The sequence below is a fragment of the Lissotriton vulgaris genome, chromosome 1_1 (assembly GCF_964263255.1).
Source record: "Lissotriton vulgaris chromosome 1_1, aLisVul1.2, whole genome shotgun sequence".
Classification (NCBI taxonomy): Eukaryota; Metazoa; Chordata; class Amphibia; order Caudata; family Salamandridae; genus Lissotriton; species Lissotriton vulgaris.
The window spans coordinates 1,317,105,225-1,317,132,204 of NC_141685.1; the positions used below are offsets into that span (position 1 = coordinate 1,317,105,225).

General features: G+C 40.9%; 1 protein-coding gene across 1 annotated transcript in view; it reads right to left on the reverse strand.

Annotated features, from left to right (window-relative positions):
* The window catches only part of SLC11A2 (solute carrier family 11 member 2), a 445,949-nt gene extending 423,151 nt beyond the window's left edge, over nt 1-22,798 (reverse strand). The window contains exon 1 of the mRNA XM_086965745.1: nt 22,745-22,798. Coding sequence (XP_086821871.1) covers nt 22,745-22,784 — 40 coding nt within the window. The 5' untranslated portion in view covers nt 22,785-22,798. The remainder of the gene's footprint in view (nt 1-22,744) is intronic.
* Between the last annotated feature and the right edge of the window lie 4,182 nt (nt 22,799-26,980).

The window sequence follows — 26,980 nt, forward strand, 5'->3', positions numbered from 1 at the left end:
ACAACGAAATTCAGTCAGAATTTTTCTTGAAAGGAGGTCACTGCAACATTAATGTCTGTACCTCTGCTGTGAAGTGGATTCCAAGGTTTCTGGACGACGGAAGTGGTGTTTTTTGGCTCCTGGTTCCGACTCCCAGCTCTGCCTTCAGTTATTGCTGGGCTTGTCTGTCATGGGGGCGGAGTGATCATTCAAGAAAGGGCCTGGCTTGGGCCTAGCCACTTCCACAGTCCATTTTAGCTGCTGCACCAGTCTTTCTAAGGATATTTTCACTACTTTCACTCTATTTTCTCATAAACTGTTTATTTATTTATAAATGTATCTCTTTATTCAAGAGAATGGAAAACAAAAATGTTATTCACAACAAAAGGAGGCAGCAAGTTTCTCCTCCACCAAAAATATCAAAAGTGGTAGAGTCAACTGAACCTTCCTTATCTTTAATTCTGGAGGAAATTCAGGCACTTCGAGCTAATACAGACACAATTTTGTCAGAGGTTAAAAACGTACGCAAAGAAATGGCTAGTATGTCAATGAAAATACTCCTCAATTCAATTAAAATACAAGATAATAAGGTTAAAGTTGACGCTTTTACCCCACTTGTGGCAAACAATTTCACAAATGTGCTCACTACTTTTGGATATGGAAAATCGCAATAGACAATATAATCTACACATATTCAATTTACCAGCAGATGTTGAGGGAGCTAACTGTATAATATATGTGGAGAATCTACTTCCTGGCCTCTTACAAATTAAATTTCCAGAAGAATTAGAAATTGATAAGTTCCACAGGATTCCTTCCCAGCATACAAAACCACGACAAATGATCTTTAAAGTTCTTCGTCACCACCATTTGGTTTTGATCAAAAAGCAGCACGAGAAATCCCTTCATTGATGGCCAATGGGAACAAAATATTCATTCATCAAGATTTTGCCAAAGAAACTGTCTCAATCCGCAAGGAATTCACTGCTCTTCGTCCTCAACTAAGAAGTCTTGGATTCAAATATGGTCTTTTTGATCCAAAAACAATGAGTATTTGGAAAGATAAGTTCTCAAAATCCTTTCACCATCCTGAAGAACTGAGACATTTCTTGGATCAACAGTCACAGCATTCAATGGATACTCATGACTCTGCTACTTGATTACTGCCACTCACGCTTTTTCTGACACATTGATTTTGTATTCTTGCATTGGGCTCCAACGGTTCTGGTCATTCTTGTAGAACGCATGTGCGTTTCACTTTTGACATTTATGTATTCTGTTTATCTTTTTTTCCATGATTTATTTCTTCCTTCCCTCTTACTTGTTCTGAAGCTACTTGTTTTCTCATTCTAATTACTTCTTTCTTACTTTCCTCTTCTTGATCTTTTTTCTTTTTCTCTTCTATTATCCCAAATGTTCATAATATTAAAGTAGTTTCATTAAATGATAAAGGTTTACGTCAACCAGTTAAACGTACAAAATGTTTAGATTATTTAGGTAGTTGCAAAGCTGATATTTGTTTTATACAAGAATCTCATATAGAAGAAAAAAATGGGTTGATACAATTGTCTCTTCACCTGCTAATGGCAGAAAAATGGTGTGGCTATTCTTTTGACAAAAAAATTGCATTGTCAAATTTTGAGTAAAAATTCAGATGTTGATGGGAGATATATAATCGTTAAAATTAAAGTTCATGACTCAGTCTTATTTTTGTTAAATGTTTATGGTCCTACTGCAGATGATCCCGTTTTATGGGCTACTCTTACAAAGGAGGTTATAAAGCTTGGCAAAGTTCCTTTAATTGTTGGAGGTGATTTTAATGTTATATCTGATCCTTTATTAGATAGATTATCTCTTACTAAATTTCACCCTCCTAAAGTTTATTATGCTTTTAAATCATTTATTCAAACCACTAAGTTAGTTGATATTTGGCGTTTACATTTCCCTACAGAAAAAAGTTTTACATTTTTTTTAAACACACATAATTCTCATTCTAGGATTGATTATTTATTAGTTTCCAGGCAACTAATTAAATCTGTAATTACTCCTAAGATTGGTAACATTGATGTCTCAGATCATGCGTTGATTTCTTTTGTTTTGAATTTAGAATCAACTTTTACTAATCAATCTAGATGGTGAATGAATACTGGCATAGTTCTAAATGAATATAAAAAACCAAAACTCTTATCTGCCATTCAAGGTTATTTTTTACTCAACCCTGAAGGTTCTACTTCTACTATTAATAGATGGGATGCTTTTAAAGCTTATATTAGAGGTGTAACTCTCTCTATTATGGCCCACGAAAATAAAAACTTTAACGCAAATATTAAAAATCTAGAAAAACAAATTGCAAAATTTGAACGACTTTTTATTACGTCTAATGATCCTCAATATAGATTTAAACTGCAAAAGCTTTGTTATGAGTTTAACTCAATTCTTAGTAAAAGAGCTGGCATTCAGATTTCTAATGCTAAAGCCAGATTCAGTTTTAATGCCAACAGATCTGGTAGACTTTTAGCAAATTATTTACGTATAAAAAAAGATAAAACTCAAATGAATTCAATTCATGGCCCTAATGGTAAAATTGTATTATCTCACAAAGAGGTCGTTAATGAATTAATGGATTTTTATTCTAATTTATAAAATAAGCCCGATTTTCATGATGACTCCTTAATTTATTCTTTTTTAAATGCATGTGGATTACCCAAGATTTCACAATCAGATAAAATTGGGCTTGATACACCCATTACTAAAGATTACATTTTATCAGCCATCAAATCTCTTTAAAAAAAATCTCCTGGTCCCAATGGGATTCTGGTTGAGTTCTACAAATAATTTCAGTCACAACTTTTACCTTTTTTATTTTAACTTTTAACTTTTTTTGGTTCATCAGGAATTACCTCAGGTTCTTTTACTGAAGCTTTAATTATTGTTCTTCCCAAGCCAGATAAAGACCCCACTCTTGTATCTAATTATCGTCCTATATCTTTAATTAATCAGTCAATTAATTATATGCTGAAAATCTTGCTACTAGATTAACCCCTATAATAGATTCTATTATACATCCTGATCAATCTGGTTTTTATAAAGAATAGATATTCTGCAAACAATACAAGAACTTTGTTACATATTATTGAACAAGGTTCATCTTTAACTTTACCGTCAGGAATTGTGGCCTTAGATGCTGAGAAAGCTTTTTATAAAATCCATTGGCAATTTTTATTTCATACCTTATCATCGTTTAATTTTGGGGACTCATATATCCGCATGATTTCAGCTCTATATTCTGCTCCTACTGCTCGTTTATTTATCAATGGCCACGTTTTGAATCAATTTTCCCTCTTTAGAGGTACAAGACAAGGTTGTCCCCTTTGCCCACTCTTGTTTCTAATTGGTATTGAACCTTTCCTTACTTCTATAAGAAAATGTGATAATGTGATAATATTAAAGGAATGAAACAAAGGACAAATCAGTCGGTACCGCATTATCATATTTAGCGGCAACATATTGATACTATCTTGGAACGCCGCCGGGTTGAAGAATTGTCCTGAAAAAATTCAATTCCTCATGTCCTTAGAAGCCAATGTGGTCTGTCTCCAAGAGACGTGGTGTTCGGAGAAAATTTTGGTAGGAAGGGATTATTTCGCACTGGAGGGTTGTGCTTCCCCCTCCAGGAGAGGCCACACCAGCGGGGGTATTGCCTGTCTATTGTCCAACCAGATAAAATTGAATTTCTCTCATTATCTGTTTCCCTGTAATCTCTTTCAGGCTGTAACGTTGTTCAGCTTTGACAATGATGAAGTCTCAAAACCGTTAGTTCTGATCAACGCATACATTCCCCCTGATGCTAGTTCTAACCCAATTCTAAAAAAGGTCTTTGCCTATGTACAGAGAATTAGGGAGAAAACTCCCCCGCCTCATATAGTTCTGGTAGGGGATCTGAATTGTAAAATTTCTAATCTGAGTATGAGCTTGTTTCGAGATAAATACAAAGAAGAATCACAGCAGATTCCACAAGCTCTCTTCCCTGAGAACATTAAAACAAATAAGCGAGGGAAGATACTTCTTGAAGAAGAGCGTGCAGAATAGCCCTATTAAAAAGAAGGAGGAGAAGGTTACAGGCCAAATTACGAAAAGAGGGGGAGGATACTATTTGGATAAAACTAAGAGAGGCCGCCTTTAATGGACAAATGAAACAATTTTGGTCCCTCATAGGCGAGGGTTGTGGGGCCAGAACAAATTTGCTTCCAATTCCCATCGACGAGCAGGCATGGGTGGACTATATCACAGCCCTTTATGCAAGTAATGGAACAGTGGTCCCCCGCATAAATTTCAGTGAGGATAGTCAGCCTTTGGTCCCACTCTCGGAAAAGGCTATTGAATTGGCTATTAGGGAAGTGCGCTCTTCCGGGGCAATGGGACCGGACGAACTCCCAATTGCTGTCTTAAAGCTAAATAGTATAAAATGGAGCAAATTGCTTTGCCCGGTTTTTAACATTTGCTTTTTGAGCGGAAAAGGTTCTTCCATCCTGGAAGGGGAGTATTTTGGTTCCCCTTTTAAAAAGGTTGACCGGTTGTCTCCCCAAAACTACCGCCAAATTGCCCTCCTGGACGCAATTGCCAAAGTCTTTGCAAAATGTCTTTTGAAATTAATCAATGATTGGGTGGACCAGACCAATATACTTCCCTTAGAGCAGATGGGCTTTAGAACGAACCATGGCACCATGGATAATTTAACAGCTCTGCAAGTAATATCCGATAAATATATTAGGGTCAGAGGGGGGAGAGTCTATGCAGCCTTTATAGATTTCTCCACAGCTTTCGATAAAGTTGATCGCCCTTTGCTGTGGCGGAAACTATCGGCTTTAGGTATGCCAGCCCGGCTCTTAGACTTAGTTCAGGACCTCCACTCTGATACCTGGTGCAGAGTATTATTAGGAGGGGAGAGAGGCCTATCCCAAGCGATTCCCTCGGCCAATGGTCTCAAACAGGGTTGTCTATTGGCTCCTTTATTGTTTTCCCTCTATGTGTGTGATCTCCCCCAGACCTTATCCTTAAGTGCAGGTATTGCCCCTCTTCTGGGGGACAAACCTATTACATGCTTGATGTACGCAGACAATATACTATTACTAGACCTTACCCCAAAAGGACTAAATAACTGTCTGCAGGCACTGCATGTATTTGCCGAGTCCCATCATCTGAAGATTAATATCTCTAAAAGCAAAGTAATGTGTATGATGGGAAAGAAAAAACTGAAATCTGGGCATTTTAATTGGTCTCTAGGTGGTCACAAGCTGGAAATTGTAAAATCCTATGTTTTTCTAGGGAAGATAGTATGTGGTAACTTGAGCGATAAGGCCCACATAGATAATAACACTCGGAAGGCTATGACACAGGGTAAAGGATTAAGTGCACTTTATAAAGCCACAGGCAAAAGACATTTTGTTCACTTGCTAGAGGCTTTCCGGGCAAAAATTCCTGCCTCACTGCTTTACGGCATCGAACTTCTTGATTTGGGGCAATGGGGTTTCTTGGATACTGTCGAGACAAGACTGTTGAGATATCTAATTACGGTCAATAATGCTTGTACGGTGGCATCTCCTAGGCTTGAATTTGGCATACGAAGCAGTTGGGTACAGGGCTAGCGGGAGTAATACGCTGGGTTTCTTGTCTTAGAATATGAAGGTGGGTGACCCAAAAAACCCTTGCGAGCTTGGGCTGAGATATAGTGTATGCAAAATTGCTTGCAGGTGTTTTTTTGTGTATATAAACTTATTTAGAAACAGGAGATTGAGCAAACTTAACTGGCAGAAATTTTGAGATCAACTTAAATTAATTGAAAAACCTGTTTTTCATCTGATTCAACACTTACTTGATTGACAAAGTGGGAACAACTCACTGTAGAAAAATGCTACACGGGAAGTAGTTTTTATGAAAAAAGTTTTATATATCAAATTTGCATTTCTTGGGGTACAATTTCTAAAAAACTGTGAAAAATAATCAACAATGTACAAGTGGACAAGACATAGATGAATTGTTCTTTGAAATCCACGTGCGTTGTAGTCCACTCTTTTTGAGTTATAACACAACAAAACTTAGTCACTGTAACCAAAAATAACGTTGCATAGAATTAATCTGACAAAAAAAGGAGAGATGTGGACTGATATGTCGACGTTTCGGCCTTAGTATTGACAAATCCTCAAGGCCATCCTCAGGACTTTCAATCTTTAGTATAGTTAGACCCCCTGAGTCTCCAACTGAACAGCTTTGATTGTATATTTGGTACGGGACCTATATTTCAACTGTACCTTATTTATTGAAACTCGTATTCGACAAAGATATTGTGGTGTGGTTTATCCGTTATCACAGTAAATGCTTTTAACAAAGATTCCTTCGGCGTGGCTCAGTCTCGCGAGAATAATTCGACTTCGGTTTCTTGTCTGGCAAAGGGAAAACCGCCCACTTTAAGACACCTCATGCAAAAAGAATTATTGGGCCCCCTAAAAGAATATTCTCTACTTATAAAGAATTTCAGAAGGGCTGTTACACTACTTGAATTGGAAGAATCAACTCTTTTTTCGCTTTCTTCACATCAGCTAAAGTCCACCCTAAAACTGGCAACATGAAATTTAAGTTTTAGGAGGGATAGAGATTCCCTTATTTTAAAGAAAGGTGCATCTTCTGTTATTATTTCTTGTTTACTTAAACGTATGCAACCTTATGCCTCTTGGAACCTTCCTCATGGCTTACGACGTTTTTGGTTCCTCCTGAGGCAGGATCTCCTCCCTTTAAATAAATTATTAGCTAGATGGTATGGTTCTTCCGACAAATGTAATTTGTGTACTAATTCGATCCAGGATACTGCCCACGTTCTTTTCGTATGCCCTGCCTTAATGGCTCACCGTAGAAAGTGGGTGAGACCAATTTGTTTAAAATTAAGTATTTTGTCTGCCAACTCTCTAGTATATGCTATTCATAACCCCACCAATGAAATGTTTTGCTACAGAATTTTTAACTTATTTAAATGTTTTTTAGAACTGTACTAATGGATATGACTTCTTATTTAGTTTCGGGTTAACAGAGTGTATTATATGGATTTTTTGTATTTGCAATTGCTGTTTTTATGTTCTGTGTTTTTTCTTATGTGGACCTCAATCGAGTTCCAAATCATAAATCAATAAAATTGAATTGAATTGAATTAAAGGAATGAATGTTAAGGATATTATTATTAACACCTTAGCTTATGCTGATTATGTGCTTTAATTTATTAGTGACCCTATATCCTCATTCCCCTCCCTATTGGAGACTATAGCAAAGTATTCCACAGTTTCTGGTAATAAATTAAATACTAACAAAACTGATTTTTTTCCCCTTAAATATTTATTGTACTCCTGATATGATTCCCATGAATGAAATTATTTGGCAAAAAAATCAATTAAAATATCTTGGTATTTTATTCTCTTCATCATTTAATTGCCCTTTAGTGTTTACATTTTGGACTGAAGTTTTGGATATTATGAAGATTCAAGATGATATCTCATACAAAATGGTAATAAGCAAATCTTCTATTTTGTCACAGAATTTAAATGATTTAGAAGGTAAACCTTTTAATTTCCTAGTTTCAGCTGCGTTAAAATCCATTACTTTCTGTTGGATAGACGTTTCGATATTATCTGTTCATTCTTGGTGGTCCTGGGTTATTTTTTTACAAGAAGAGGTGCTCAGTTGTCCTTCACTGGGATTATTAAGAATTCTAACTCCTATCACTCTTTTTGGATACCTGTTGATGTATATGTATCCTCTTAATGATATAGTTGTAGATTGTTTTTCTCTTTATTGCATTTATATTACATTAATTTTTAGGATATAGTAGCTCTATTTATAGTTAATGCATTCGTTTTTATAATTGTTCCCCTTCCCCTCCTTTCCTTTTTATGTTTTATATGAATATGAATAATTTTCTTACCTATTGTAATTATTATGCTAGTTTTGTAATTTATAATTGTGCATAGGTATTTTCGCTATATAATATTTTTTTCTGTATTGTTTGCGTTAATGTCTATTAAGAAAATTAAATAAAATATTTTGAACTCAAAACCTGGCCTTTCTTGGTCCTTATTGTGTAGCCAAATGTGTTACAATATTAATTGAAATTAATTGATGTAAATGCTAACTCTCATCACCTCTCAGGTGGAAAATAAAAGTCCATCAAAGACCAATGTTAAGAAAGTGGTCCCAAAGTTTCTGGATCAGTTATAAGGGTTTTAGGATTCACAGACGGGTAGCCTTAATAGGTAGCATGAAGTTTTTATGGTTCAGGGATGGGCAGCGTTAAAGAGTGTTGTGGAATTTGTATGGTTTAGGGATCAAAAGTGGTAAGGGGTAGCACACTTTTCCGGTTCATGGAAGGATTGTGTTAAGGGATAGCCTTGGGTTTTCAGGGCTTAGCAAATAGTAGCTGTAAGGGGTAGTACTGAGCTTTTAGGGTTCAGGCAAGGGCAGTGTTAAGTAGTAGTAAGACGTTTTTATGGTTCATGATGGATAGCATTAATGGTTAGTATGAGTATTTAGTGTTCAAGAATGGGTATTATTAGAAGGAGTAAAAGGTTTGGAGGGTTCATAAAAAGGTAGAATTAAAAGGTTTGTATTGTTCATTGTAGGGTACATTTCAGGGGTAGTACAGGATTATTACCATTCAAGTAAGGGTATAGCGAAAGGATAGTAAGGATTGTTTATGGATTAGGGATGGGTAGGTACTGAGTCTTGGGATACAGAGAAGGGTAGCCTTAATTGGTAGCAAGAGGTCTCTAGGGTTCATGGAGGGGTAGCTTAAAGTCATAGTAAGCGGTTGCCAGGGTCCATGGAAGGGCAGCGTTAAGGGGTGGTAAGATTTTTTAGGGCTCAGGGATAGGTAGGGTTAAGGGGTTGTAAGGGTCTTCGGGTTTCAGAAAAGGGTATCATTAAGGAGGAGTGGGTTTTGCAGGTTCAGAGAAGGATAATATTGAGTATAAAGGGGTCTTTAGGCTTCAGGGATGGGTAGTTGTAAGGGGTAGTTAAGGGATTTTAGGGTTCAAGGAATGCAGACTTAAGGCATATGTAGGGTTCAAGGAAGGGTTGCATTAAAGGGTAGTAAGGGTTTGTAGGGTTCAGAGAAGGGTAGTTAAGATGTATTAGCATTTTATAGGGTTCAAGTACAGGTGGCATGACACGCTGGACAAGTAGTAAGAAGTTTGTATGGGTTGTAAAGGATTCTTAGGGTTCACTGAAGGGTACCGTTAAGGGTAAGTAAGAGATTTTAAGGTTCATGGAATGGTAGGATTAAGTGGTAGTAAGGTTTTTTTTAGGGTTCAGGGTTGTGTATCATTAAATGATAGTAAACATTTTTAGGGTTTAGAGAAGAGCAGCATTACATGGCCTCAAAAGGTGTTTGGGGTTAGATAAAGAGTAAAATTAAGGGGAGAAGAGTTTTTGGGGGTTCAAGGAAGGATGGTGTTCAGGAGTAGTAACAGGTTTTTATGTTTCTGTGATAGGTAGCATTAAGGAGTAATACGGAGTATTTAAGATTTAGGTATGGGTGAGGGATTTTTAGGGTTCAGGGATAGATTGCATTAATGGCAGTAAGGGGTTTTAGGGTTCAGGGAAAGGCAACTTCTAGAGTTATTTTAGGGTTCAAGAATAAGTAGTGTTAAGCGATATTCAGAGGTTGTAGGGTTCACAAAAGGGTAGAATTTTGAGGTAATAAGGATTTTTTTCAGGGTTTAGGGATGGATAGCATTAAGAGATAATAAGGATTTTACGGTTCAGGGAAGAGGTAGCAAGGGATTTGTGGAGTTTAGGGAAGGGTAGCATCAGGAGTTGTGAGTTTTTAGGGTTCAGAGATTGGCACTATTAAGTGGTAGTAAGGGTTTTTAAGGTACATGGGAGGGTAGTGTTAAGGGGTAGTTGGAGTTCTCAGTGTTAAAGGATGGTTACATTAAAGGATAGTAAGAGTTTTGTAGAGTTGGGAGAAGAGCAGTGTTAAGGGGCTTGGGGGAATAAAGTTAGGGTAGAGTTAGGAGGTGGTAAGGGTTTTTTAGATTTTAGGGAAGGGCAGTGTTAAAGAGTAGTAAGGAGTTTTTAGGCTTCATGGATAGATACAGGTAAAGAGTAGTACAGTTTGCCAGTTCTGGGAAGGCTAGCATTAAGAGTAGTATTGGGTTTTAGGGGTAGTAAGGGATGTTTAAGGTTCAGAGAAGGGAAGTGTTAAGGAGTATTAAAGTGTTCATGGTTAGGAATCGGTAGCAAGGAGTTTCTAGGGTTCAGGGAATGGTAGAGATAAAGTGCAGTGAGGGTTTTATAGGATTCAGAGATGGGTAATTTAAATTCCAGAATAGTAACAAAATAATTAATTTCAAAGTAAATTAAATATAATATTAATAATACATTTTAAATGAATAACTAAATTACCTGTTGGGAGCAGAGGAGCTTAAACAAGTCTTGCCAGCCTATAAATCTTAAAACTTGCAATCAGATAGAAAACAACACCACTCTCCCAAGGAGTGCCCTGCAAAGATATCTCCGAAGCTGACGACTGAAAGAGAAGCAGGGAGGTGGCTGGAATAGCAATACAGCAATAAAATCCTCCTCACTGCCCTCCTCCCTACTATGCTGCTGCTTGAGAACAAACATCATTATTATCTAATTATCTAGGATGCATAGTTTTTGCAGTGAGATATATTTGAACTAAAGGTCAAGCTCCTTTGCAACACAATGGTTTGATCTGATAACGAGCTCTGGCTTATGCAACTTGATAAACAAACAAAATGACAACTCTTGAAGGGTAAGCACGTTTGTCTGTGGAAGCACACAGCTTTTGCTCAACCAAAACATGCACTCCTGGCCACCAACATGTGGGCGGAACTAACCCCCTTCTCTGTAGTACTCATGTAGCTTCTTTTTAGGGTGGTCACCTAAGGTATGGTGACTGCTGCGCGGTCAAGCCAGACCTAAAAATGATCAAGAAAGCAGATTACAGAATATACTGCTTACAGAAGAACGTCAGTGTTTTAGTCATTTGTCCAAAACAATATTTATTCATTTCACAATCATCTTACATATTGAAATGGCCACGGTGTGTATTAAAATGATCGCAGTGTCGCTTTGAAGTTTGAAGATAAGTAGTAGCAGCTGCTACTCAACCCGGGTGGTGCAGCAAGGGGGGAAACGATGGAAAAAAAAACAAAAAACACTGCCCTGTGACGACCAGCCCCCACCTCTACTCCATCCTCCGTCATCTTCCTTTTTCCTGCAGTCCCGACTTGCAGCAGGAGGCACCCTGGCTCGCAGCAGGAGGCACCCCGGCTCCCAAACTCCCCTGAGCCAATCACAACACTGCAATGAAGCGTTGCAATTGGTCTGAGCGCCGTGGTTCAGACGGGGAATGGGAGGCTGGCCATGTTCCTCACCAGGCTGTGTAATGCAGCCTCGTGATGAAGATGCAAAGTGCGAAGTCCTGCGCACTTAGGGAGTGTAACCTACTCCGACCCCTGCTCTGGCCAGCCCCGCCCGAGAGCCACTGTCTCAATAGGAAAACTAAAATGATAATAACAATAGTTATCATCATTTTATTTTTGTTCAGTGGGGAGACGCTCCTGCAGATAAGATAACATTCAACCCTACTGCAATCCATTGGGAACGTGTGTTTCCAAGTGCAGTGCTCGGGTATGTTCACATGGTGTCTACAAGCAGCTTTCAATTCAGAGAACTAGGTAAAGAGTGCAGGCACTCAACCACAGAACGAAAAAATACATTTTCTTGGGTGCAAGCTATTAGAGTAGCTCTTAAATCTATCACTTTACATCTAATCAGGGTCTTCTCAAAGAAAACATGCATTGGCAAAGTCAATCGGACTCGCATATGCAAAAGCTATTGGCTGTGTCAACATTTTGCCAGCTGCTGTACTGTATGGCTAAAAGTTAGTGGAATAAAGGAGAGTGAAGTTGAGTGTTGCAAAGCGGAGTGGAGGGGAGTGTTATGGAGTAGAGCAGAAAGTCATGGAGTGGCATTGAGGGGTGTGGAGTGCAATAGACTAGAGTTGAGTGGCGAGGAGTGGAGTGAAATGGACTGGCATAGAGTGCAGTGGTGTAGAGTGTAGTGGTATGGAGTGCATTGGCGTAGAGTGCAGCAGAGTGCTGTAGAGTTGAGTGGAACAGAGTAGAGTGCAGTAGTGTCATGGCAGAGAGTGCAGTGGCAAAGAGTAGAGTGCCGTTGACGTAGAGTAAAGTGGTGTAGACTACAGTGGTGCAGTTGCAAGGAGTGCAGTAATGCATGGTAGAGTGGGGTAGAGTGCACTAGCATAGAGTAGAATGGTGCAGGATAGAGTAGAGAGGCACAGAGTAAGTAGCATTGAGTACAGTGGCATAGAGTAGAGTGGCACAGAGTAGGGTGGAGTAGAGTTCACTGAAAGCGAGTGCAGAATTGCAGAGCAGACAGTCGTAAGGTGCAATGGTGTAGAGTGGCGTAAAGTTCATTACTGTAAACTAGAGTGTTACAGAGCAGAGCACAGTGCCATACAGTGCAGTCGTGAAGAGTAGATTGGCATAGAATGCAGTGGTGTAGAGTGGAGCGGTATAGAATACAGTTGCATAGAGTGGAGTGGGGTAGAGTGGCATAGAGTGGAGTAGAAAAGAGTAGCATAAAGTAAAGTGGCATAGAGTAGATTGTTTCAGAGTAGAGTGAAATGGCGCAGAGTGCAGTGGCAAAGAGGAGAGTGGCATAGAATGCAGTGGTGCAGAGTAGATTAGAGTGGCTTAGAGTGAATTGGTGTAGAGGGCAATAGAGAAGAGTGCAGTGGTGCATAGCAGAGTAATATGAGATAGCGTGCATTGGCTTAGAGTAGAGTGGTGTAGTGTAGAAAAGCATATATTAGAGAGGCGTCCAGTGAAGTGCCCTAGAGTGGAGTGGTGCAGAGTAGAGTGCAGTGACGCAGTGTGGAGTGGCGCAACATGAAGTGAGGCAGATTAGAGTGCAGTGGCATTGAGTGGAGTGGTGTAGAGTGGAGTGGGGTAATGTGAAGTACGTAGGGTGTGGTAGTGTACTGCCATTACTGACAGCACATCTTCAATTGAAATAACCATTACATTTGCACAGACACACAGTTTTACTGATAAAAGTATACAGCACGCAAACAGTAGTGTGTGAAAATGTCATCACATAGTGTATTGATTTCTTTTGATCGTATTAGATTTGTGCTTCCCCTATTCTGAAATATCTATACAGTTCATTTACAGACATTTAAATTTAGTTTTGTGCTAGAAAACAAAACGCACAGCACACTCCAAGTAGCCAGCATGATTGTCTCATAAATCCTCTCACTTTGGAGACAGAGAAAGAAAAGTAAACATCAAGCTCCCTGGAAGACTGAGCCTGACATTTGACCTCTGTCTTTAAATACACACCAAATGCAACAAGATAAGAACAAGATTTAAAGGTCTGTTTACAGCAATTCAGTACTGGCGCAAAAATACTGTGAGTGGGGCTTGGGCAAGGGAAGGGACGAATTCAAGCTGGACAACCTAAAACAAAAAATAAAGTAGCAAATAGAAAGCAAGCACATCTGAGTTACAAACCACAAAGCCCATGCTAAGAAACAGCAGAAAGCATTCCCAGAGAAGCTTTCCAAATGTCCCCAAGATGTCTTTAGCAAACCAGGCAGCTGTGCAGTCTGGTAGGCTTCGACCTAAAGAGTGAGAGGCAGTGCCTGTTTTAAGACTGGGTTTGTGAGAACGGTCAATCTCTTTACTTAGCTAGTCTCTCTGTCCTGCAGATAAATTGTCGCCCAAGGCAGCCTCTGTCAGCATCAGGAATTAGTTGAAAACAGCACAGTTGTCACGCATTATTGACACTTGAAGTGAATATGTAACCGCTTCCTCGGACAATTGAGGTTAAACGGTACATTTATAAATGCATACCACTTCATACTGCAATCATGGTGCTCATTTATAAAATTATTTAAGGCCACAATTTCGTTTATAAACACCAGACAGTCAACTTATTTAATCCTCCACCTTCTTTACCTCCAAGGCTCTACTAACAAAGCACTTCTACAGAGCTCTCTGGTTTCTGAACTCCATGCTTGAGCAGTTGAGACAGTACAGATTTTTACTTGGCATTGTGGTGGTTGTAGCCTTGATTTTACATTGCAGTAAACAGGAATACAAAACCTGAGGTTGACTTACTTATGCATCGACCTTTGAAACTTGAAAATGAAAGCTATGTTCACATCTTTTACATAGAAAGGGAAGCTTTGTTTACATTATGCACAGCTCTAAGAGGCAACGGGTTTACAGCGTTTACACTGTTGAGGAACCTAAACTGACATCCGAGTGCTTGAGCACTTGGGCGCTATGGACATCAGCTCCACATCATAGCCCTCACAACCAAGTGTTATGGACACTGAAGTCACGTGTAGTATCCTGCATTTGTTATGTAATGTATTTTACACCTCCTGCTCAGCCCAGTGCTTGGGCTCTGTGCTCAATAAAATGTTGGAGTCTTGCTGAGCCTCAGAATGTTGTGACACAGAGATGAAGTGACAGTTTAGTATGGGCTGAGCACCAGGCAGGCTGCTCCTGGTGGGGCTCTCCTTCACAACTCAACTACCAATTCTCTGGAACTATTCAACATGTCACCAGCTTGAATAAAACTTCTTTAATTACATCCTACCTGCGTGGACCTCCTTACAACACTTGGGCGCCTTGGACATCAGCTCCACTTCATAGCCCTCACAACCAGATGTTATGGACGTTGAAGTCACGTCCCAGCTGAAAAAAAGCATGCTCTTGGCGCTCGCAGGGAACTGTGCAACAAGGGAGGTATCCCTGTAACTCTGAGGAACGCAGCTTTCTAACCATACCTCTTTTACACTGCAAAGCGTCAGGCTAATTGGCCAGATAAAACTTGGTTCCAGTGAAACAGTGTGCACAGGATCCACGTCTGGCAATACCTGTCCCACTTATGGTGACACACTAAAGTATACAAAGAAGTGATGGTTGGAATACTTGAATTAATCTCAGTCACTGAGTCCCATGCTCACTCTATCCTTGTATACTTTTGTTTGTCGCGTTAAGTGGGACGGGTATGCCCGGACATGGGTTCTGTGCACACTGTCACTCAAATCAAGCTGTACCTGGCTAATGAACCCATAACTAGGGCAAAAGCGGTCATGGGTTCTTGTGTTCCAGTTCAGGGAGGACCTGACTTTGTAGTTCGGCATGGGCTGTTCCTATTGGGGCAAGGTCAAGACTGATTTGCATATAGTTGGGTCCAAACTAAGGTGACATGGTCTGCAAAATAACGATGGACTGGGTCCAGCCCAAGTAATTACCAGTGGCTGAGATTATTCAAGCATTCCATCCATCATTTTTTTGTATTCTTAACTCCTGATGAAGGCAGAAGCCTTCCACTAAATCCAAGGGTAGCGCTTTGGGCACTCCTTCCGGACCAACAAGACCGCAATCCATGAGACAGGCCAATGTTCTCATCCAGCAAAGTACTCGTCTAGAAATTGTTGTTTGGCAGAGCTCTGTTTTATGCAGTACTTTAACCACATTGATTTACGATTCTGGATGACAACCTAGTTTTGTGGGTGTGCAATACTGAATGCGAGTGACATTCGCACACTGTAGCTGAGTTGGCAGGTTAGGATATATTCTCTTAGTAGGGAACACAGCTTTGTTTTCACCAGCTTAAGTCTAACACATGCTCATTCAACATTTCCATTGATAGTAGGAAGTATACAAAACTCATCTATCCTTGTGTGTAAAAAATAGTGAAATAGTGAAAGTGCGTGAGGGAAACAGAAGGTGAGGAAGAGGAATTGCAAGAAAGAAGACAGAGTGTAAGGCAGGTTAAGGTGTGTGAGAAGAGTGAGCAAGAGAGTGCGTAAGAAGATTAAGGAACTGGTTTGCGATAGAAAGGAGGACAAAAGCTATGTGATTATATGAGTGTGTGAGAGGAGGTTTACGATGGGATCAGGGTACAAATAAAAGAGAGAGTGAGTTGGTAAAAGACTGTGGGACAAAACGGAGTATCTTAGACACCTTTGAGAAGGCAACGAGATAAGATATGCTAAAGGAAGCAGTTTGGAGGGGCAGGCGTGTGTGCGGGCATACGTGCACGTGTGTGTGTGTGTGTGTGTGTGTGTGTGTGTGTGTGGGTGTGTGTGTGTGTGTGTGTAACCCACTCAAAGAACTTTATTCGCAATGTTTCTTTACAGAAAAGAATATACATCACAATCAATAAACATGATTCATTATTAAATTATCTAAAAACCATCGCAGTAAAACCATTTACAATAGATTAAACAAAACTAAATATGCTTAACTCATTGAGTACAAATTTCATAAATAGTTAGTTACAACTCCTATCAAGTTGATATAACATTCAACGGTTAACATCGGTGCTCACTAAATTACACATTACTCTTTTAACCAGTAGCAATGTCCTCTCATGTCAATACGTTCTACTTTCAGAAATCTAAAGTGCTTTCCAACGTTTTACTATTGCCCACAGATAAGTGGCCAAAACCAAGCTGTTGAAAGTGGGACAATGCTTGCCTATATTGTCTAAAATTGGTGCTACGCAAATAAGGTACTGTTATTCTTTTTCTTTGTTGGGATTAAATAAACAAAAAAACTGTATGTGATGGGTTGTCTGTTTAGAAACACCATCAAAGGGGCAATTTGGCTTCAGGACAAGTAGACCAAGAGAATGGAGATGCAAATAACTCATGCAGGCCCAATCCTGCCAGTGTGGTGCCTACGTATCTCAGCCAGGGAATCTCTTTAGCATGATCCAGTGTAAAGCAATCCTTTAATACTGCTTGATTTAGGGATATTGTCTCACTCTTCCAAAAAGAATGCTGCAGTATCAGTGGGTCCATTCTAATTGCATGACTAATGTAGGGGAATCCCAACTCACTATGGCATATGTAATTTGAGCAGCTTTGAGACAAAGAAAGCAGCCTTTTAGAAAAGCGTCTTCGGTACGTTGTAAGGAATCTATATGTACCATGCCCCACACTGCCCGAGCGTATGTAGCTACAGCCTTTGCTTTTGAAGATTATGTAAAATTTCAGAGGTGGGTTTATTGACCACCTTCTTAGAGAATTTAAAAACAGCTGCAACATTTCTCTCCAAGTGGAGGGCTCCAATAGTCACCATATCCTTGCATGAGAATTCCCATCTAATAATATTCCATGGTGTAAAAATGTATTAAATACCTAAACACTACGATGGGTAAGGTAAAAGGCCGGATGCTTCAGACGAAGTAACCTGTAATTAAAACGTATGATTTGGACTCATTGACAAGCAAATCCAGGAAGGTAATAAAACTGGTGTAATCCTCTATGAGGCTCTGCAGCGCTCTAAGAGTACACGCCAAGAGAACTGCATTGTCTGCATAGAGGAGAATAGAAAGAGGGGCACCTTCAATGTAAGGAAAGTCCCTGGCACATTTTTATAAGGCCTTCTCCACCCTATTGGTGTAGAGGGAGAACAAACATGGGGTAAGAACACATCCTTGTCTCACACCACGCTTAATACCAAATGACTGTGCATTCACCATCTCAACCAAACCCTACGCAGGCTGTAGTCCCAACATTCAGCTGCCTTTGAGAATTAATAATTGTTGTATCTTCTCCCATAGACTTCATGATTACCCACCAGGGACGGCCTGGCTACCGGGCATTTTGGTGTGTTGCCAAGCTGGGGGCTGATTTTGTTGATGGGGACAAGATGGTCAAAAGAGGGATCCATAGATCTTAGGGCTTCATAAAAATGTCTGTGGGAAACCCGTCAGGACCAGGTGCTTTTAGGGAGCTAGTTTGTCATATCGCCCGGGAGATATCATCCGGCTCAAACACTATAAAGATGTCCTTTTCCTTCTCTACTAGAGAGCTACTGAGGTTCACAATCTTTAGGGAGTTCTGAAAGATATTTTGAAAGTGTGTAACCCAACCCACTTCCTCAATGTTGGAGTCGACCGATGATTCTACAGCACCCTTGAGAAAGGAGGCTTTTACAACTTTCCCGAAGCCTCTATTATCTTTCGTCTCTGTATAACCCACGCTGCTGGGACCCACTTGGTCCTCACAGCATGGGTTAACCTTGTCAGAACCTGATAAACACTATCTTTGTGAGGACCAGTGCGTTGTGAGGCCCAGTTGCAGTAGTGTGTTTAGGTACTTTCGAGTGAGTGTATAAAAAAACTAATAGTTCGGTTTGATTCGCTTCGGTTAGCTTTATAACCTGCCCTACTATCAAGGTATGTGTTTGTGAGTGGGCATGTGTGTGTGTGTGCGTGCGTGCGTGCTAAAGGAAAGGGAGAAGAAGTAAGAGAGCAGGGTACTGGGGGTGGGAAGAGAAGGGATGTGCAAATAAAAAGTATAAGGAAAAAAGTCATACATGTCCACATTTGGTACAGGAATTAGATAGATTTTGAAAAACAAATAGATTAATTTATTTCACCAACTGATTTACATGGAGGTGGGGGCCAGTTTTAGGCAGGCGACGTCTTAAAAAGGTTTTTTGGCTTAACAAATCGAGCCTCCAGCATCAATGGAGTGTGTTGGCATGTATAGGGGGGGATGTCTGACGGAACTCGCATGCCTTTACAACATGCCCATTAGCCTGCAAATGCCTTTACCATGCAAAATCTTTAGCACGCATATGCCTTTACCACGCATGCCTTTACAATGCATTATATATATTCTGACTCTTTCTAAAAGCATGCGTGGTAAAGGATGCGTGGGAAAGGTATTGCGTGGTTCCGACCACGTGATAAATGATGTTTCCCATGGGTGGGTGATAGAGGATGGCATGTTAGACACAGAAGGGGAGAAGAAAGGGGCTGCATTCCATGTGTGGCGCCTCCAACCACTCCTAGCTTTTTAGATAATATCACTTTGTATGTTAAGATTTTTTCAGACAATAATGACGGTGTTAAAAGAAAAGCTACAAGCTCCAGAATTAAACGAGCAAGAAATTTAGGATGTGGTAATGATATTGCTGATACAAACCGAGCCTTTTTCATCTTTGTAAAAAGCAAAATAAAATTCAGTTTGTGATTTCTTTCCTTTTTCGAGGAAGCAATGAAAGCTGAAACAGTCCAGTGAGTGAGCGGTTTTAAACAGCCTTTCAAGTGCAGATATGACCATCTGATTGGTTATGGGCAGACATTATCATAACAAAGGATAGCGGTATTATGCGGACCAAAGAGAGCCGTCATCGCTCCAGTGATTAATCTGACCAATTAGAAGCTGAACTTGTCTGAAAAAGAATAACATGTGAAGCAAACCAACGTGATTCTCAAGTGCAGCCTGGAGTTTGCTCGGCACATGCATTCCCTTTGGGATAGGCACCCTTGTTTGAAAAGGTGCAACATGAGTTGCAAGTACTGCACCACGAGAGCTGCCAGTAGCCGCAAGTCCCAGAATGCAAAGCAAAAACCTGGACTGGATGACCATTTTCTGAGATTTGCGTTGGTCGGGCAAATTTCCATTACCACTTCTGCGGGTGTTTTGCGTGCTCAAAGGCACTTTGTTCATATGGCAATATTTTGTGCACGCTGAGTCATCAGCGTATGGTCATTTGCTGAGGAGACTGTGAAAAATGTAGCAGGTTTTTTGGATCCAATCCCTAATGTCCTGCTCTAATCTGGCTCCTAGTCTCTGCAAATATATGGATCTGTTAGAGTAGTTATTCCCTCCTGACCTTTACATGCGGCCCCCTGGGCAGCAGGAGCACTGGACTGCTGTCTACTCAACTCAAGACTAAAAAAAAAGATTAAATAAGCAGCCAGCACTTATTTGTAGGTTAATTGCGGTTATGAAAAGAAAGTAACCAGGCCCTTAACTTTAGGAAATCTTCATTTTCAAAGACAGCAAATGCATAAAAATATGATAGTCTTTTCAAAATCCTAAAAGTGAATTTCACTAACCTGTAGAGCCATTTCACATTAGTAAACCAGATTATTGAGATGCATTCAGAAGCATTTTTTTAAAGTGATAGTTTTCAAACATGAATTTAAAAACGTTCAAGTTTCCCACCACCCCCACCCTGACAACAATGCCATTAGTGATCACATCCAAACACTGGAGAAGGTTTTGTACGGCACCCATCCTGTAGTCATGTATTTCGAGGTCCTCATATGTGATAATGAAGAAAAGGAAGGGAAATTGAAATAAAACAATTGCTCGAGATCACACAATTTGGTCAAGTGCGGAAGTTAGGATTCATCCCAGGTTTTCTGGTTTCACATTGCACAATTGAGTTCAGTCATTAGATGCACATGCTTCACTTCCGCTACACCCACTTAACGACGCCCCCTTTCCACCCAGCTGGCATCAGTGTCGCCCTCGGTCACACCAAAGACCAAACTTTTTGCCCCCCCCCCCCCCCCCCACCCCGGGAAAATGTTTGCGAGTACCCATGTGTTAGAGCATTGGGTTTATTGCGGGGGCGGTAACTATGTGATACGGTATCTCGCTGCAATCTGTTTAGCACCTCGAGGAATTAGCAATGACTGCTTGCTGAGGCCAGTATACAAATAAGGTTGCTACCACTCAAAGAAAAATACCAGCAATTTCTTCATGTTTTGGGTTTCTGAAGTTGCGACATGACTAACAGTTTGTGCAAAATGTGTTGTATTCTTTTTTACATAGCAATTCTGCCTCTGTTTACTTTAGAAATCTTTTAGGAAAAGTCTAGGCTTTTGACACCTTTTTATCCTGTATTTGTTGCTTTAAGGTTAAACGTAAAAATACCTTATTTTAATGATTTTCCTAACTTTTTTTTACCTTGAAAGTGATATTAAAGTACCAAAGCTGTCAGCCCAAGAACCCCAAATTACTCCCACATTTGGACCAAGCGCCCTATATCCTTGCACTGTATGCCAGTGTATCACCAGTTGGCCTATCTTTTCATACTTAACTGCTCACACAGTCTTGCCATGAAGTCTATGTACCACAAGATACTCATACTGCATGTCGCTGTACACTATTCCTCACACTGACTTCCAGTGTGTACCAATAACCCAACATTGTTTGTTCACAAGCTCTAAATCTCTTACATTGCCTGTCAATGTTCCTGAAACTCCTCACTATGTCTGTGTGATCCATGGTCTTCAGACTGTCTATTTGCCCCAAACCTCGTCGTATTGTTATCCATATTCCAAAAACTTCTCACACGGTCTATGTGCCTCAATCTCAGTACAGTGCAGGTCTATGTATCCCAAGCTGTTCACCACATCTGTCCTTCTACCGCAAGGGCGCTTGAAATGTAAGTCTATGTACCGAAAGTTTCTGACACTGAAAGTCTGTGTGTCCAAACATTCCCACTGTGCCTCTATGGGTGTTCTAAGCTCTTTGCGATTTTTTGTACCTAAAGCTACTTAAAGTGCATGTCCATTAATCCCAAGCTCCTCAACCCATCTGTCCTTACATTTAACGGGGCTCCCAATATCAGTCCATGTACCACACGTTCCTCACACTGGATGTCTTTGTGCCCAAAGCACCTTAATGCACATGCCCATTTAACAATGTTACATAAAGTGCATGCCCATTTAACAATGTTCCATAAAGTGCATGCCCATTTAACAATGTTCCTTAAAGTGCATGTCCATTTAACAATGTTCCTTAAAATGCATGCCCATTTAACAATGTTCCTTAAAGTGCATGCCCATTTAACAATGTTCCTTAAAATGCATGCCCATTTAACAATGTTCCTTAAAGTGCATGTCCATTTAAACAATGTTCCTTAAAGTGCATGTCCATTTAAACAATGTTCCATAAAGTGCATGCCCATTTAACAATGTTCTTTAAAGTGCATGTCCATTTAAACAATGTTCCTTAAAGTGCATGTCCATTTAAACAATGTTCCCTAAAGTGCATGTTCATTTATCTCCAGCTCCTCACCCTATCTGTCCTTATAGTGTAAGGGTACGTGCCATATGAATCAACATACAATAAGTTCTTCACATTGAATGTCCATTTGTCCAAAGCTCCACACGCTGACAGTATGGATGTCCTAAACTATTTGCGATGTCTAAGTGGCCAAAGCACCTTAAAGTGCTAGTCTGTAACCCCTGAGCTCCTCACACTGTCTCTTCATCTGCCCCAAGCACAACTGAACCACATAGATACACACACCCTACTTTGCTCATATGTTTAGGAATAAGTGCTTCTGCATTTAAATGTACCACAGGAATCCATGTTTTCAAAAATGTCTGGAAAAGTTCCCCAGAAGGAAGGGGGAGTTGTAGCTCAAATACTACCCTCGATCGTCCAGTTACAAATATATTTTTACAGTTAAAAAAGTGTGACCACCTCCTCACTCAAAATTGTTCTAGCCCCCCACCCAGCAACATTTCTCCACAGCGCAGCAGACAAAGAAGGGAAGAATCCAGGATGCCAGACCACGCCTGATGCCCCCACGGCCAGCTCTGCCACTCCCCATGCCACCCTCATGCCAGCACCCACCCCCCTCTACTGTAATCCCAGTCCCTTGCTGCTGTATCCCTGCTCCCTCCTCGTCCCCTCATTCTTCTGAAGAGCGCCAAGTATCCAGAAGCAACATACTGGAGCGCTACAAGAACTGTCCATGGGCGCCAAGCGCTATATGAAGCACACAAACTGAGTAGCTACTCACCCTGCCACCCAGAAAGCGCCTTGGGTCGCTCAAGTGGTAGGGAGGCACTATTAAGTTACCATACCATAGAAGGTTCTTACCTAGCTCACAGCCAGGAGTGCACTGCTGGTTGTATTTCATGCTTGTTGCTCTCCGTTTAGGGGGCCTCCCAGCTGCTGTCTTACAATGCAGGCCAAGTCAAAGGCCCTATCCCTCTTATGAACCCTCAGGGATCAGATAAGGACACTTCGTGCTTGGCATTGCTGGCTGCCTTTGGCCGCAACTCTTTACAGCAGGTTTGAACAGCCAATCAGAATTCGGCAAACATGGCGAGTACTTTTTTTCCGACCATTAGGAAGACAGACGCTGTAAAAACGACAAGGTGTGCGGTGTAAATGGGGAACTAATTTGCACAAGCACCTTTTTTTTTAACAATGCTTGGAACAAGTGCGCTCTGAATCAGAATTATCAACTCATTAATTGACATTTTAAGTGGCCTTCCAGTGATAAAAATGCAGGCCGAAAAAACAGAACTCCGTGCACTCCGGCCAGAAGGAGCCAGTCAAACGCTTTTCCTATCAGAAGAGGCTTTCGAGAAAAGTGCTGGACAGGCGTATTTCAAGCTCTGGGCCGTACAGGTGAGCAGAAAAGCTGCCGACACTGTGGCATGGCGGCTATTAACTTAAAGAAAAGTAAAATGGACCCAGAGACGTTTGAATGACGTAAGGCATCGGCACTGCGGGCTCTGGCCCAGGGTCCCACATTTCAAGGGGGTCCTCGTTAAGTATTTTCAGCCAAATTCAAAAAAGTTTTACCTGGCTGCTGATGCTTTTCAAAACATGTTCTTGCCCAGGAAGAAGGATATATTTCCTGTCACTTGTCTTTCCCTTGCTACTCTGTTTCTACATTCCCCCTTCCAAGGCTTTGACCTCATATGTCAAGTCCTCAATTCTTAAGCTTTCCTTCAGGCATTTGATTATCTATCCTCTTCCTTTCTTTTGTCATTTCCTATCTTCTCTCAGTTCCTACCCTCATCGATCTTCCTCTTTTCAATTCCCATGTTCTAACTATAATTTTGCCTCTCATTCTTATTTCCATAATTTTCATTTCCCTCTCCTCTCACTCTTCCTCCGAATCTCCACCATCACCTCAGTTTCTTCACTTAATTCCTGCCCTGTTTAAAGCTTTGTCATCTACCTTTCTTTCTCTCTCCCCTTTACCCTTGCTGCTCCTTCCTTTCACTCCTTCACTTGCTTCCACTCCTCTCTCTTCTTCCTCTTGCTTCCTCTGTGTTATATTCACTTTCTCATCCTACCTCCTCTTCCAATCTCTTCTCCTTTCTATCTCTTTCTTCGTTATTTCTTTGCTTCATTCTCCTTTTTCTTTCCTCTTAAGGACACAAGTAAATGGCAATGGAGCTAGCTTACTTTTTTTTTTAAATATGTTTTATTGATTTTTCTTCACACACACACAACACCCATATGTATAGCACATCATTGTCAGGGGCACCGTTATTGATACATTTGCATAGAGTCCTATTCATCTTCTAGACTTATGTTCTCAGTATAATCTCCATCACGTTGTACTTTCTAAATCTCTCATCATTAGTCCCCAACCTCAGTTAACAGCTGTGCTATACCACCATGTATTTCCGAGTTAGCTAGGATCTGTGCTCCCCTCCCCCATTGTGCTTGCCGCCCCCCTCCCTCTGCCCGCCCTAACCCCAACCACCGATGTGTTCCAATTAACAGAAACAGAGAATCAGTTGCCATAAGTTTCGAGGGTTGTGTGACTCTCTTACTTTCCCATTATAACCCCCTGGTTGAGACCATTCATTAACCTGTGTTACTATCCTCCAGACCAGCAAGAGCCCCTTTATGAGCTATCCATTCGGGGGGTTCCCAGCGGTGCGTCCTGTGACTCGTTATCGGATTCTGGTTCTGGCAACGACAGCAACACGACCAGTGCCTCCCAAGCTTTTGCGGTTTCTAGTGCCTTTTCATTGTTAGTTCTCCTAGCATGCTGGAGCCAAACCACACTCTCACTAGCTGCCCAAGCAGTGAACTCCACCCTACAGCGCTCTACATTTGGTCCCTGCCTGGCTTTTTATTGTCTCGTCAGTTCACTCTTTGCTAGCAGTAACCCTAGGTCCATAAACTTACTCATGACCTTATTTCGCGCCATGTGGGGAAACCAGTGTAAAATGCATGCTCCCATATCGGGTTCTATCTGCCTATCCGTCACTCCACACAGTACCTCAACCACCTCTTCCCAGTACGTCCCTAACTGCGGGCAACTCCACATCATAAGTCTCCACCACCAGTCTCGACCACCAGGAAGTGATTCTAGGCAGCGTCGGTGCTGCACACACAGCAGCAACTTCCCATTTTCTCAGAGTCGGGACAGATAAGCAGCCAGCCTACAGTAAAACAGCATATACCGTTGATAACGTTGGAGTGGAGATGCGAGGAAGCCTTAGGAGTGTCACCTATCATAGTGAACACAAGAAACTAGAACTTGGATTGCACTACACATATTGAAGATTTTACGCCGTGTTTTGAGGCTGACGGCAGGTCGAGAGGCACGGCGTCGTACGGGGGCCTGATATGAAGTGTTGAAGTGACTATCTCGGACTACTTTTAACCTTAGGAGTGTCACCTATCATAGTGAAGACAAGAAATTAAAACTTGGATTGCACTACGCATATTGAAGATTTTACGTTGTGTTTTGATTCACCATGGTCTTTTTGAGGAAAGTGGGAGACAAACTGAAGGTTTTCCATGATGATACTTGCATTAATGGAATGATTGCATACCAACTTGAAGTGTATGATATAATGATCCTGGAACTTCAGTGACCATGAAAAGATTGGAGTATTCCGATTACTGCCCTGAGGAAGCCCTATTCAGGGCGAAACACCTTAGCTGCACTTTGGCTGTATTGTTCCATCATCTTACGCCATAGGTGATCCAAGGATCTATTAACGGATCATATTTACCATCATTGACTAGTCCGGATTGATTAATCTATTGTGCATTTTGAAATATTTAGGTTGCCTCTCTGTGCTTATTTAATTGTTATGATCCACTAACATAATGTGCTAATCTATTAAAAAAAACTTCACATTTTCCTGAAAATAATCAGCTGAATGAACGCTATGGTTACAAACTGACCACTACAGAGCCGCAAGAATCCATTAGTTATGGTGTGATGGGGATTATGTCCAAACTAAAGAAGGCCGTGCGGATTGAAAGCTTATAAAAGCTTCCACTTCTGAAACGCTATGCCAAACCCTACATCACCGCAGCAATATATACTTGACGCCACCGCTGGGGTTTCACGCGCCATGATAATGTTTGGCAGGAAGCTACAGGCAAAGATACCTCATCACCAGGTGGAGTCCACTTGAAGGGTGTTTGAGGAAACACAATTTCATGGCAAAGCAATTAAAAACCAGATGAAAGTTTATGCTGCCCGATGTTGATGTGCCAGATCTTACCATTTACGTTTATGGGACGTGGTGCTGGTGAGAGGGCGAGGCTGTAGCGAGGATGATCCAAACTATACGCCTCAGACATATGTTGTCACCAAAATAATCAAGATTATGGTCACACTCTGGAGAGATGGTCATGTCATCACAAGAAATTCTTCCTCTTTTTGAGATTTTCTGTGCGAACCATGTGAACTCTCTTTCGAGCAAATATGACCGAGATAATTACAGACGCAAAACATAGTTATGTCCTAAAACACTTGTGTTGCACCAAGTCGAGAGGATGTAGCGTTAAGGCTAGAGCTGCCGACCTTGTTGTTGGAGGACCGGGTTCGAGCCTCGGCGTCGGCTCAGCATCCTGTGATTCTGGGTAAATCACTTACAGGCACATGCCTCAACGGTTTTTGAAAGCGCAAACGGTGCGATTCGCAAAAATTGCCCATTTGCTCCCGCAAAAAGGCATTTTGCGATGCATTAAAGTGCAAGGTAGTCGCAAATTAAGAAATCTCAATTTATAGCGATTTCTTAAATTGCAATTGCATTTAAGGAATCGCAATTTGCGATTCCTAAAACGCAATCAATGTACCCCTCAGAAATAGCAAATTCGCTATTTTGGGCTGCAAAATATAGAGGAATTACTCTGGTCTGTATTTTGCAAAAATCTTGAAAAATGCACTTAAGTGCATTTTTCAAGGTTTCAGGTTACACACACTCATTCCCTTGGGCATGTGTGTGCGCAACATGAGTGCACATCACAATTTCAGGGGTGCAACAGGGTGTCATTTTTACACCTTTGCACCCTTGAAATGCATGTGCAATTTGCAAGTACCTATTGGTACTCGCAAAT